The sequence below is a fragment of the Streptopelia decaocto genome (assembly GCF_964273445.1).
Source record: "Streptopelia decaocto genome assembly, chromosome: 4".
Classification (NCBI taxonomy): Eukaryota; Metazoa; Chordata; class Aves; order Columbiformes; family Columbidae; genus Streptopelia; species Streptopelia decaocto.
The window spans coordinates 68,913,081-68,928,199 of NC_138658.1; the positions used below are offsets into that span (position 1 = coordinate 68,913,081).

Sequence of the window (15,119 nt, forward strand, 5' to 3'; positions counted from 1 at the left end):
TCAGGGGCTTTATAGTTCTTCCACATTCTCCAGTGGTGCTGTCAGAGGATTGCTGGCAGCTCTGCTACATTGCTCCTTTTAAGTTTGATTTTTCACTGTTGCAATGAAGGATAAATTACAGTATCAGTCACTGAATTGTTTATGTAGTCTCAAGACTTAAATATGCCGCAATTTGCCTTCTTTCCTCCATATGCACCAGGTAGCACCATGTTAGTGACATTAACAATATGTGCAAATTATTTATGTGGTGAGATTTCCGTACTTGCGGATTAAATAGTTTTTCTGTTAGAAGGTTTTTCACTTAACCATCTAAGAAAAAAACTTTTTTTCAATTTAATTTTTCTTTAATGATGGTATGATAAGAAAGACAAGGCAGCAAATTATTTGTTTTTAAAAGCAGTTCTCAGCAGTGGAATTTAATTTTCATTGTGACTGTAATGTACTTAAAACAAAGACTGGCTTTTTCTGTATGAAATAATTCATAATTTGTTAACCATTTCATCTATTTTCAGGGGATACAACACCCATGCTATAACACTGTGTATATATGTATTTCAAATATGAATAATGGAGAATATTTTGTGGAATATTGTGCAACCTTGTTTTCTCATGTGCCAAGGTGTCACATGTTTTCATTAAAGAAAAGGAAGCATTTAGCCGTTTATCAACATATATATTATGCATTGGGCACAACAAGGACTTCTGCATATTATTATAGGAGGGATTACGAAGTATTTTGGAGTTTGAGAGAACAGATGAATTAACCCTGCCCTATTGTTACTGTTAGTGTATAATTTAACAACAAACTACTAACTGAGTGGCTGGAGTTCAAGGTGATGGAAAGAAAATAAACTGTTACCCATTAGGGTAGCATATTCAGTCATTGTACCTTTACAATTAGCCAGAGAGAAGGAGAAGCTTAAGTAGTTCAGTGATAACTCCGGACTCCTTTAGTGGTATAAAGATACAGGGACCGTCTTCTGCCCCAGACTTATGCTTTGGAAAGAACGTGTGTTAGCTCATTGCAGCATGGTGTTCTTGGTGGAAAAAATCAAGACTTTAAGACAGTAATTTAAAAATAATTGTTGATTTTTCTAAGAGTTACATGTATTGACAAGTTAGTATTGCTTCAAAGAAGTTTGAAGTGGTTGGAATGCAAACAGCTTGGGATAAGGAAAAGTTTGATGTGGAAGATGAGGCAGGTTCCAGTATAAGTTGGGGAAATGACCTATTAGAGAGCAGCGTAGGGGAAAGGGACCTGGGGCTCCTGGTGGACAGCAGGATGACCATGAGCCAGCACTGTGTCCTTGTGGCCAGGAAGGCCAATGGTACCTGGGGTGGATTAGAAGGGGGGTGGTTAGTAGGTCCAGAGAGGTTCTCCTTCCCCTCTACTCTGCCCTGGTGAGACCACATCTTGAATATTGTGTCCAGTTCTGGGCCTCTCAGTTCCAGAAGGACAGGGAACTGCTGGAGAGAGTCCAGCACAGGGCAACAAAGATGCTGAAGGCAGTGGAGCATCTCTCGTGTGAGGAAAGGCTGAGAGAGCTGGGGCTCTTTAGTTTGGAGAAGAAGAGACTGAGGGGTGACCTCATTAATGTTTATAAATATATAAAGGGTGAGTGCCATGAGGATGGAGCCAGGCTCTGCTTGGTGACAACCAATGATAGGACAAGGGGCAATGAGTACAAACTGGAACACAAAAGGTTCCACTTAAATTTGAGAAGAAACTTCTTCTCAGTGAGGGTGCCAGAGCCTGGAACAGGCTGCCCAGGGGGTTGTGGAGTCTCCTTCTCTGCAGACATTCAAACCCGCCTGGACACCTTCCTGTGTAACCTCATCTGGGTGTTCCTGCTCTGGCAGGGGGATTGGATTGGATGATTTTTCGAGGTCCCTTCCAATCCCTGACACTCTGTGATTCTGTGATTCATTGGAGAGCAGGCATTGTCACTACAAGCTCTTGCACGACTTGCACACAAAAACTTCCCGTTTGAAAGGCTTGGGGAAATAAACACTTGTGTGAAATGAATTCTGCAGCAAGTGTGCTGTGTTGGTTAGCAGTGCTTGCTTTTTTGTTTATGCCATCTACTCTCTCCTGCTGGATTTTAGTTTTTTACAGAGCAGTGCTATTTTTTCAACACTTTCAAACATAGTGTTGAGATGAATAACAGCAGTTTTGCACCAAGTACATGGTTCTTCCAGCTGTGAAGCAAATAAAGCTGACTTTTTATATGCTGATACTCACCCCTGTTCCATAGTTCAGAAAGAATCCCAGAATTTAATTAAAAAATGTAGTGCTCTTGTTACTACCATATTGTGTACACAATAAACTCTTGGTTTTGCCCTGAGAATACACTTTGATTTCTCAAGGTGTCTGCACATGAAGATTACCTAAGCAAATACCAAGCAACAGATATTTACATTCTTTGATTCTCAGTTGCCCTGGGGTATCTGTAATTGCTGCTGAAGTCATTGTTGTTCCACTTACGTAGTACTCATAATAAAACAATGTTGTAGAGCATGTGGAAGCATAAGCGATCATCTTTAGACTGCAAAGCTTGTTGAATTGATTTGTGCAACTGAGGCACTGAGATAAATTGTCTTATGGATGTAAACTCTTGTAATTTTTGCTTTAGAATTGTTCTGATGCTGTGAGAAGGTGGTTTTTTGTCTTCTCTCTGGCTAGGTCTGATTCAGCGTCGTAAATAAACAAGAATGAATTCTAGCGGGCTGGCAGAGTCATGTCTGCTTTTGTCTTGGAGTGATAACAGGGATTAAAAATTATTTCCCATTTTTACACATTCCTACAAACCTGCGGCCTCACTGTCAGCCCTCTTCATTATTTAGATTTTCCTCCGTAGGGCTTTTTCAAATTTGATTGAAGAATAATTTAACTTTGTAACTGGAAGGTGAAGACTTCTGCCTGTAGACCTAATCAACATATTTGTGGCTGTCTGCCTTATTCTGCAATGCAAATAAGACTTTAAAAGGACATCATATTTGAAAATTGAGAAAATAAAATTTTGAGGGCCTTCTTAAACAAGGAAGGTGACATTATCTTTATGTAACTTTTTAGGAGATCCCTGAATCACTCACTTAAAATATACAGATGGTGGAAATGATCCAAGGCCCCAAAACTCTGTGTTAGAATAGAGTCGTCCGAAGGTTTGTGCGGTTTTGGGTTGAACTGTTGCTGGATAACTCTTTATCATTGGTGTAATACAACTGTAGCCTTTCTTTGTCTTTTGTCTACAGCTGCAGAACTTCAACATCACTCAATTAACTCTCTATTCAGTGAAATCAGATTTTCCATTGTTTTTTAATGTAAAGTGTGTTATTTCTCTCACAGCAGGTAAAGGCTTTTAAAACTACTAGTGCTGTGGATTAGCACTGCTAGGTTTTATAACTCTATTAATGAAAATGCATAGAAGGTTTCAGAAAAAAATATTTATGTAGATTTGAAATGGTTTGGTCAGAGTCCTGTGACAAATGTAGCAGCTGTGCATGTGGATTGCCCAGTCTTTGATTCAAGCAAGCCCTTGGGCACCTGGTAGAAATGTTATAAACATTTTAGTTTCAGTAAATCTCTTTATTACTTGGATATGTGGTTGAGTATGGGCAAATAAGATAAAAAAACTTTGAGTTTATAAAAAATTCTGCACGAACATATATTTCTGTATTACCACACATAGCTTCTTGGGCATAATTCCACGGTTTGTTTGGCAGTAAGGTTTTCCATTCCAAATTTACACTCTCCTTGTGCCTGTCCCCACACTTTGGTTTGGCACCCCCTCAAAACTCAGCTTAACCTGATTTGAGGCTGTGCTGCCATCAGAAGAGACAGAGCCTTGTCTGTCCGTCCATCCATCCATCCTTCCAGCACCATTCGGTGAGCTCCAGGAGCCCAGCTCGTGTTCCAGCAGTGAGCAAACAGCCATGGAGAGGCTGGGATCACCTGGAACCCCGCTTGTAGAGGGGACTTTGGGGTCACACTTTCTGCCAAATGGTCCTATGGATTTGCTGTGCGTGTAGAAGTGCTGACGTACAGCTGGAGGAGAACCTGCAGCAGAGATGAAGCGGTGGGTGGATAGATCCTTATCCACAACCAGTTTAAATAAGCTGTGGTCAGGTTCAGACCTCTAGGAAACCGCATCTTCAGCTGCACAGATTTGCGGAGTCCTTCTCTGAGCTTTAGCAGTGGGTTGCTGTGGATCAGCACGCTGGAACCATTCACACCTGCCCTCTGTACGAGTAAGTTGCTGGTGACACAGCCTGTGACAGCCTGGAGATGGGAACAGGAGCTGCAAAGTGGCTGAGATAAGGAGCTGACTTCTCAGTTGGTCTTGCTGTCTAGTGCTTTACCCTGCAAAATGGCCTTATGCTGTTTGCTGCCTGTCTTTGATGAAAAGTGGCTATTTCAGGTGTAAAAGAAACTTATCTTGAAGGTGTCTCCTGTTATCTGATAAGTGTAAGTGGTATGAGAATAAAGAATCTCTAGGTAGGAAAAAAAAAACACACCACATGCCCTTTTATTCTGTGCTTTATCTGAATTGTATCCATACTGAAGAGAAAGCAATTTTTAAAAAGAAAGTCAGCATTAATGAGCATCCCCTGATGAGGAGACTATCTGTGAAGAGCTGTTAAATAACTCGTAGGACAATGCCAGTGTCATAGTGGATTGGCAGCAAGTTATCTAAGAAATACTAATTGTATTCATTAACATTCTTGACAAGAGCAGCCTGGGAGGATGTTCCATAATCACTGTGCACAATGAGGCAGTTCAGAGGTGCAGCGTCTTCGTGTTTGATTGCATCTGTCCCTCGAAGAACATTTTATTGTAGAATAAGGCAGAAATAGATCTTATTAAAGGAGACAAGTTAGACTAAAGCTGTAAAACTTCCCACTGGATTCTGAAACGGAATGATTGGTTCGAAGTAGGCAAGAATCTATTCCTGATGTTCTTTCGTTAGTTGATATAAAGGTTAAACAGTGTGGATTGAGCCAGGAGTACTTTGGGCTAAAGTAATAGCCAAGTCTTTCGAACCTGCTTAATTTGCAACCCTTGAGACATCCCATTAGTTTTGTTAGTGGAGGTCGATGAAGGAGGCAGCAGGGTAGTTTCTGAGATTGAGGGGAGAAGTTGACTGAAAGAAGCCTTTCTTGTTACCAAAGTTTAGAAACTGTAGTAGACAAAGATATTTTGAACAGCAGAGGGAAGGTGTAGGAACTGAAAGTGGATCCTCTCCAGCCCATTCTGTTGTATCAGAATGCTTGGGTGTTACTCATCGATCTGTGGTCAGGAGAGAATCACGCTCATTTTCTGCATTGTATTTGTTTGTGAAGCTTTTTCTGAAATATAACAGAGCTGGTGGGCTATAGACAGATTCTTATGAGGTCTGTATTTCAGAGACTTGATGCAGATGTAAGAAAGCCAGAAATGAGTGCCAGAAGGATTGGGCACCTGAGTGATGGGAAGTGAGCTGAGCCTTGTTCAGATAAAATTATTCTCTTTTATACAGTGTCTTCCAATTTAATTTGAGTGGCGGCAGTGCCAGCTCAGAAAAGTGAAACTGAAAAGAATTTAAGTGATGTAATGATTACCCTTAAATTCCAGACAATACATGTTTCTGCTGTACTGTTTATGTGTGATAACAGAGTTTCCAAGTTTGGTTGGTTGGTTGTTTTTTTCCTATAGTTTCATCCCCAGCTGGGTTAGCTTATAACTGATTACATTTGTCATTGAGTAACTCCTCGTGGTGGTGCCTTGTGTGAGCTGTGTTGCTCCCCCAGCTGTCTTCTCCGTGCTGCCTGACATCTTCCAGCAGTTATGTCAGGGACCTCTTTGCTGGTTGGGTTTGCAACTGAGTGAAAGCTTGGAACGTTGCTTTGGAAAACACGCCAGCTTGTCGATCCTTTCAGATGTTTTACTGTCCTTCAAAGTACTGTGGATGAAGAAAAGGAACTTGGGTATAATACTAAATACACTAAAGAGCCTGTCAGAAAAGTTGATTTTTTTAAATTTAATTTAATTTTATTTTTTTGTTTTTCCGTTTTGAGACTCAGGCTACAACTGCAGATTTTAAATTAGCTTCTTTTTTCCCCAGAAATTTTAAGTGATCAATAGTATAATATAGCTAAATATAAAATGTATATGTAGCGATAAATATTTGTAATTAGTAAATAAAACAATTGTTTGTTTGTTTTTTATTTGTATATTTAACAGCTTTTCTTCCTTGTTGTTGGGAAACTTTTGGTCACTTGTATTACTTTTCCCTATAGAATGATTAGCACGATGGCTAAAAAAGATGAAATGCCTGACCAAAAGTTGGACCATCAGCACAACTCTGTCAACTAAGCAAGAATTTTATTTTATTTATTAGCTTTGATTCATATTTGATCTTATGTAGGGAGTGCTGAATATTGTAAGATATTTTTGCTTTGAAAAAAGGATTGCAACAGTGTGTTGTACCATAATCTTAAATTGTGGTTTCCCATGTTAACAAGCTTTTTCCTATGTTGCCACTTGCTCTTATGGATCAAATAGGCTGTTTGGAGAAACCGCCTACTAGACTCTGGGCAGAGAGGACAGCAGATGCTGCACACCGCAGGGTGGGGAATTAACTTGCAGCAGAGAGCCATAGGGAGGGAAGCCGGTTGTACAGCAGCTGCACATGGGGCGCCGGGGGTGCAGGATGCTCGCCCTGCGTCGCCGGGGGTGCGGGATGCTCGGCCTGCGGCGCCGGGGGTGCGGGATGCTCGGCCTGCAGCGCAGGGGGTGCGGGATGCTCGGCCTGCGGCGCCGGGGGTGCGCGATGCTCGCCCTGCGGTGCGCAAAGGCGTGGCAGAGGTGGCACCAGGTCATGATGATGTTGCCTCCATTCTGCAGAGCAGCTTTGGAGCAAAGCAAAGAATGTGCTGCCAGCTCTGTGCCAGGCTGAAGTTCTTTTGTGCTTGGGAAATCTTTAAGTACAGTTTTGGTACCCTGTACCAAGGCAGGAAGGCAGTGGCCTGATACTGATGGAGCAGAAAGCCCTTTCTGTGTTTATTCCAGCAGATACCCACATTCAAAGCTAGTATCTCTTATTTTTCTGTTGCTATGAAACTGTAAAAGGGGATGTTAGTATACCAGGTTGCTTACTGACTTATTTTCAACTGTTTTTTAATATAAGACGAACATATAAAGACGAGTCTTTATAGAATGGCTCAAGTATGTATACACTGCTGTAAGAGCATGTTTGTATCCGTGATTTTTATCCAGTGACATTTTGATTCACTCTGGACAAAATTCTGAAGTTTTCACTTACTGATAAAGGGAGGCTTGGCTGAAAAACTCTGTACCGAGAAGAGCCTTTCAGTACAAATGTTGTTATACTTCATTTCAGTGAACACAGTCATGTCTAATATTAGTTAGTGGCTTTTTGGTGTGGAGGAGTAAAACTTTGTTGTTGTTGTTTTCCTTATGGTAGCATCAGGAACATTACATTTTTGAGATGTAAAAATGTTCTTTTCTGGAGGGAGAGAGGATGATGCCCCATAATGATGCTGTGCTTAATGTAGTCTGTAAAGTTGATGTTAGTTATAAACAGCCCTTCTGTAAATGGGGATTCCTCTTTGTTTACTGAGAGCTATATTTGGGTGAGTAGTGAAAAAAGAGGGAAATTAATTCTGTGATTAGGTCTTCATGTTAGAGAGAGAGATGCTCAGAACAGTTGTAAGCTAAATTTAAATGTAATTTGTCAAAAGAGTGCACACTGGCTTAGTGAAAAATGTCATTTTAGCTAATAAATAACTACCTCTTTGTTAAAGAACCATTTTCATTGGAAACTGTGCTCAAATATCTGTGACCTCTTGTTTTGGAAAACTGGTGAGCTGGTGTTAAACCACTTGTTGTGGTTTAACCCGAGCTAGCAATATAACCATGATAGCCGATCGTTCACTCCACCCCCTCTGTTAAAGATGAGGCATGACACTAATGGGATGGAATACTCCCCTTCATCAATCCCGATGTCAGTCAAGCTCTGCCCGATCCCTGCTCAGAATGTCCTTGGCTGCCAGACCAGAGCAATTAAAACCGTTAACTCTGTCCTGGGGTGTTATCTTCTTGCTCTCAAATGAAATCAAAGTAATGCTAGCTACAAAAAAATAAAGGTTTCTAACGGCATGAAGAAAATTAACTCACTTTCAGTCAAACCAGCACACCACTTCATGTGTAACAATTGCTCCACTTGAGCAGATGTAATTATTCAGTGCATGCATAATAAATTTTGAGTATATGCAGGAGGTAAGATGACAATTTCTCTTAAGAAACCTGGGATGTTTGGAGTGTTTAGGGCCCTCCTGAGGGTACGCTGGCAAGAGATTGCAGGAAAAGAAGCTTTGACGTTGCAGTTGAACACAAACCGCAGCAATCGTCCTTGCTGGGCTGTGGCAATACAGCATTGAAATTGCTTGAGATCCAAGTTGCCTTTTTTAATTCATTATGAATTTTGGCATTGCGCTATAAGTGGGCTGGGATGAACTAGAAGCTACTGCCTAAAGTTCATACACAGGAAAAACCTAAGTGATTTATAGAAAGTGGAGCATCTAGAAGTTGGCAGTGGGAAATACTAATAGTCAAATAGCTGATCAGGTGAAAAAGAGTGACTGACAGTGACAACCATTGGGGTATGTCCAGGGGGCTGGAGGGACAGCATGGAACTTGAACCTGGAACTTGTGTGGAGAGAGACTTTGAGTCTGTGATGGGTGAAAGAGCTGTCTGTAGAGACCCTGCTGGGTTCTGAAGCCAGAAATTTGGGTGTCCTTTGAAATCCTGTTACTTTACGTCGATGAGTATGTCACCTTATTATTGGTTTCTTCTGCTGATGGAAGTAACCTCTAAAAACCTGACCGCTAGGTAATTGCTTCAATTACAATGAGTTCTTCCCTTATGGTTGGCCTTAATTTGTGTTCATCAGTTACTTCTGTTTGTTATAAATGTGATGTCGAGGGAGCTAAATACCATCTCTCAAGCTCACGGTGGTATTATCAAAGACCATGTTACCTTGGCTAGATTTTACCAATAATTCAAAATTGGGTATTAAAGAGATACTGAACAACAGAGGAAGTTAACCTTTCTCTGAAAAATCAAGACCACCTCAAGAAGGTCGTGCAAATTTAATAGCATGTAAGAGCAGCATAGATTTTATCAAGGACGTGTACGAAAGGGTAGATAGGTCTGCATTTTGTTCATCTAAACATATGTTTGGGAGCATAAGATGAAGTTATTGGCTTTTCCTTTTGTACCTGTTCCAAAAGCTAATGCAGTGGTTGCTGTTAGCTTTGTGCTCTGATTATTGAGTATATGGGCAATTGCTGCTGGGCCGAAAATAAACTGACTTTTTGTCCTCTCTCACTAGCACTCATTATCTTTGCTATCAAAATAAAATATAAGTGCTCTCTGTTCCGTGAAACACTGAGCTGTGTTTTCCAGGAAATGAAGAGCTTGGAGTAAATCCCAAAGCAGGATCTGCCTGGTGTGCTGCTGGAAAACAGAGCAGCTGAAACAAACCTGGGCTCATCCCGGTATGCAGACGAACCCAAAGATAACAGATAAAGCCACCAAAGGATACATTAAAATCCAGAGGCTTTTATGTAGAAAGATGGATCAAGTGAAAGATTTACTACTTCAATTCCACCTAATTGATTTCTGTTGCTTAAATTAGAGCAGAACCTCAATGCTACCGTCTATCCAAAGCCATTCGTTCTTAGCTTACAAAGCAGAATATTGTAATTAACTAAATTGAATGTTTCTTGGGGCTCTTTTAAAGAAAAGACTAATTTGCTTACAATGCATTGGACAGTCTGTCGAAATTGTCTGGCATCTGTCCAGTTTCAGAGCATCTGAGACTTGAAATCATGGGAGCAACTACTCTGGATTTCCTTTATAGGTTACTCTGCTCCGGGTGTCGTCAGAAGGAATGGAAGAGGGAAGGAAAGTGATGGAGAACTTCATTTGCTTTGATTTTTGTTGGTTGGGTGGGTTATTTTTGTTGGTTTTGGTTTTTCTTAATCCTCCAGTATCACCACTAAAGTGTGTAGGAAGAGTTGCTCATCTTATTAATTAGCTTTTACACTCAGCTTTTGGACAGAATGACCAGCTGCCTTTGTGAAGCCAGGTAACTCTTTACAACTAATGGCTACTAGTCCAGAGATTGAGCTACTGTGATTGATCTCCATTGGGAAGCATATATTAAAATTCTAATTACATACGGTTTAGCTTACTAGTACTGCACAAGTTACCAATAACTGTTTGGTTTTTAAAACTGACTCAGGAATTTTGGCATACATGGGGATGTCTTGGTAGATCTTGGGTGCTCTGGAGCAGAAGCATCTAGAAGCTATAGGAATACTGAAGAAATGAAGAATAATATTAAATATTGTTTAGGTGGTTAACAACTGATACACTGAAAAATCAGTATTATCCATGCTTTGTAAAAAGTTCAGTTATCTTTATTATATCCTGTTGCCTTGAGTTGCAATATTTGATTTGAGATAATTATAATAAGCATCATGAAATTCTGTACCTTAATGCAGTTATCTCCTGAGATGATTTTGACAGTCTTAGTACAGGTATAATGGTTAGAAAAACAAAACAAAAATACAGAACAGTTGCTTGGCCAGGTATGAGTCCTGCTGCTTTATTCTGTTTGCATAACACGTTCTTTGATAAATCAGGAATTTTGAATATGTATGTTAGGTGGTTATAAAAGGAGAGTCCAGTCTGTATTGTGGCTGCTTTAAAATGAGATAGCATTTGAAAAATAAAGCATTTAAGTAAAAGAAAAAAAACATTTAGGGAGAGAAGCTTATCAATATGGGTCTCATCCTATTCTGTGTATCTTTTTAGGAAAAAAAAGGCAAGAGATTTGAAAATGGGAAAAAGTAATTTTCAGTTTGATGGCAAGTAAAATAAATTGGAATGTCATGTCCTAAAGTAAAATTGAATTGGATTATTTAAAATCTGAAATAATCAGATTGAAATATTATTCTTCTCAGAGTTCCCTGACTTAATAGTGTTTTGTATTTCCCTCAGCTTTGGTCAAATTTAACTGGCAGGATTGCTTTTCAACACTGTACCTCTCCAATGGTAAAAGACCTTTGCAAACTACCGTTAATTCCCTGAAAACAGGCATCTACTTTTTTTTCATCCTAATGTACCAAACTTTATTGATCTGGCGATAAAGTGGGAGCTACAGCCAAAGCACCTGGTCTAAAAGTAAATCGGTGATAACTGATTTAAGATACATCATGAGTGATACATCATGCTCTGTAACTTTGGGTATGAACTATGTGTTTTAGTTGTTGATTTCCTTATGGGACCTACTTTCAAAATATTCTGGTTGCCCAGTTAGACCTAGCTAAATAATGGTGCGAGAAGGATACTCAATACCAGGAATTAAGAAATGGAAGGAAGGAGAATAAGGAACTTGTTCTTAGTCTGCTGTTTCTCACCCTAAAGCAGTTCCACCAGGGAATATTGTGAGGTTGTATTTTCCCCTCAGTTTCTCCAATGGGCATCCCTTTGCCTTCCTGGGGATCCGAGTGCCCCGCTAATCCTGGCAGTAGGTTATACCCAGGAGAATGAGGGATTGGTCTAAAATTAAGTATTTTAGATGTCAGGGAATCCAGTTTTCGTTTTCTTGTCTCTTCTCTGCTGGCCATGGCCTGTGTTGTGATGCCACAGAGGAGCTACAGACCATTTGGATTTCACATTTTTTTCTAGAGAAGACGGTTGAATATTGCATATTTTAAATGTATAGGGTGTTTGTTTTAACAACTTTATTGAAGTGATATGTGTTACCTCATGACAGACTTGCGAAAAATACATTTATGTAAAAATGTTTAAATTGATAACACAATACTTTATACCAATGTATAATAAATATTGCCCATGGTTAATTTATTATTTTGGATGAAGACAACCAATGTTACAATTATTTTGTGACAACTGCAGTTACAGCAGCCTGCACTGAAATCACAGGAAATGTGAATCTGTTTCTGTGCCTCAAGTAGGTTTTGTCTTCACAGTGGGGAACATACTAAAGGGACGGGTTTCTTCAAAATTCCTGTCTTCTATTTTCTTTTCTTTTTTAAATGAGAAGGAAAATAAGTAAAGCATGGACTTTAAGTAATTCTGTCTGTTAAACAGTTCTATACAGACAGATTTGGTTTGATTTGTTTCAAAAATATTTTAAATAGAACATGAATTCTGCAAATAGTGGAAGAAGCATGAGACAGACACAACATCCTTAATGAAAACACTCAGTCTCTTTCATGCTCTGCATCTACCTTTATTATGTTAATCAAATTCCGTGCAGTTCCCAGCAGGGGTGTGTGAAAATTATCTCTTCAAATAAATGAATGCAGATTATTTACTACATATCAAGAAGCTGGTTATAGGTCTTTGATCTTTGTCTTGGTCTAGACACGGATTGGAGCAGTTATTAGAACTGTGGCTTGTGCAGTGTCCCCTTGTCCCCTGGGGTGGCCGGGCTGAGGTGACAGGCAGCTCTGCCAGCCCTTAGCCTGGGAGTACCTGCTTGGGATTCCCAGGGTGACTTTAAGTGGTCCCAATATAATTCAATTTATTATGCCTCCAGGGTACTCTGTCACATGTTCTTTTGGGGAAGAATGAAGTGCATATCATTGGGGCTGCTGAGAGGAAATGAGAGAAGTCGCATTCACTTCTACTTTTAGTTTATTTTCTGGTATTTTGCAGATAGCTGGAGGTAACGAGCTCTTCAAATCACTCCTCCTCATCAGAAGTCCCACTAAAGTAGGCAAAGTTAAGTGCGGTGTATCTGAGAAACAGTCTCTAGGAAAAGTGAAGTTTGCCACTCTTTTTTCTATGCAATATTCTCCTCTTTGTTCTCTCTTTATGTGATAATTATAAGAGTTAAATACTGCATTTTCTGTCTTAATTGATTTTTGCCTCACTAATAAATTCTGTTAAAAGTTAAAAGTCTGTGGGGTTTCCGTGGGAACAGTATATATGCTATGCTGTATTTTGCTTCAGGATAACGTTTTGAACATCATAAACCAAATCATGGACGAATGCATTCCACATGAACGGGCCAACCGAGACTTTTGTGTGAAGTTCCCAGAGGAAATACGCCATGACAACCTTGCAGGACAGCTTTGGTTTGGAGCAGAAGTAAGTCTCTCGTGTTTCTGTTAGTTGGGGTTAACGGACAATTTTTTTCAGCATAAAGCCCGAAGTTTAAGTTACTTCTTGAGACTTTTCTGAATATGGTGCATATAATTTCAGGGCAAAGTAATTATCTTTGAGAATTTACTCGGGGTGCCCGGTAGAAGGGGACTGCGTAACTATGGGTTTGGTATTGGTTGGGCTAACAGTGTACTGGTTTATTTTCATAGTTGCCTGCTGACAAGTAAAGACATAAAAGGAAATTTTATCACAATAAAAGTTTTTCCAACAAAGATAAGTGCATGCTGTCACGTTATTTTTTTTTATGCTATAACTCATAATAAACATACATAAGTTTGAGCTGACATTTGTTGCACATAATTCACTTGTTTCTTGTGTATGCTGAAAATATAATGGTTTCTGTATAAAACACTGAAGTCCATCTTTCTTCTCTTACTTGCTTTCTCTCAAAGACCTGCTTCTACAGCAACCTGTAGGAACAGGGCTTTTTTGTAGTGAATGAATGAGCTTTAATTGTTTTAACCAAGGGAAGCCTGAAGTGTCACCAAAAAAGGGTGTGATATGTAAGGTACCTGTTAGTAGTTGTGGCATCTTTAATGGTAAATGTCGTGTCTTCAGGTCTGCTGGCCTGAAGGTGACTTGAAGCAGGATGGATGTGTTGAGGGTTGGGGGAGGAGCGGGCTGGACATCCCACCACACAACAACACTTTGTGGTGTTCGTTTTGTTGTTTTCAGCTTTGCCTTTTCTGTATTTGAAGCAATCCTTCGGCTCCTGTTATCACCCATTCTTTTCTCTGCCGGTTCGTCCTTTCTTTTCAACGTGCATGCTCTCCATCAGGAGGTCCTATCTTGGTCAGTCCAATGTACCTGCAGATGTTCTGTTTCTGGAACTGTCTTTGACAGTGGTTAACTATAGGCTCCTCTGAGTCAGGGAAGTCCCGGGTAGAATTTACACAATGATTTTGTCTTCAGGAAAAACAGCAGCAATTTTTCTCATCATGGTCACCTTCAGTGTTGTCACCCAGGTGACACCATGCTCTCTTTTAAAACACTGGGAGTCTGACACGTAGGCTTAGTGGTGCTTTCTTGGTAGGTAGGAGAAGATGGGGTAATGCTTTCAGCAACTATCCATAATGAATCCCTGTGAATCTTGTTATCCTTATTTACTCTAAGGCACTAACAAATTGGGATTACATAAACAAACAGGAAAAATGTCAGCCCATGTAGTAACTTCTCCATGCATTGTGGAAAATGCTAGACGGAATCACCAAGACAGGCAGTATCTTCTAGAAGAAGACCACGTTGTATAAACCATTTATGTTGTATAAACCAATGCTTTTACTCATTCCGAATCAAACTTTCGCTGTCTCCAAATCAAACCAGCAGACTGGAGAGACCTGTTTGTTTCACAGAAAGTACTATACATGGTGCTGAAGTCATGCTGACTTGTCCTACGGTAGGCACCGTCCTCCTGTAAATTCATGCAGTAAAGAAGAATGTATGGGCTGTTACAAATGTACACTTATGTATCCTTGTCAGTACAATCACTCTGAGTTATCAGACTAAGAGTACATATCAACGAGTGAGAATTGTCTTGTCCATATTACCCACAAATGCTCCTTTGGCTGATCAGAGGTAAGAACATGATCTTCCCTGAGTGCCTGTAGAAGACAAGTTGGTGCATCAGGCTACTGAGCCAGGGCTGGGATTGCAGGTCCCCCTGGAGCTGCAGAAATGCCTCCTGTCCACAGGAGTGCAGGGGACAGGGAAGGGACACAGAGCTGCAAACTGGGTTTAAAAAAATAAATAAATAAACCCCAACAAACCAACCAACCAAACTAAACAAACAAACAAAAAAAAAACGACCAAAAACACAAAACAAAACCAAAACAAAACAAAAAAACCCAACCAACC

The 15,119-nt window shown here is 40.0% G+C and overlaps 1 protein-coding gene across 2 annotated transcripts in view; it reads left to right on the top strand.

Annotated features, from left to right (window-relative positions):
- ZFYVE28 (zinc finger FYVE-type containing 28) overlaps positions 1 to 15,119 on the top strand; it is a 160,036-nt gene that overhangs the window by 86,583 nt on the left and 58,334 nt on the right. For both annotated transcript variants that reach the window (XM_082050423.1, XM_082050424.1), the window contains exon 3: positions 13,053 to 13,190. In XM_082050423.1, the coding sequence (XP_081906549.1) occupies positions 13,053 to 13,190 (138 nt within the window). The remainder of the gene's footprint in view (positions 1 to 13,052; positions 13,191 to 15,119) is intronic.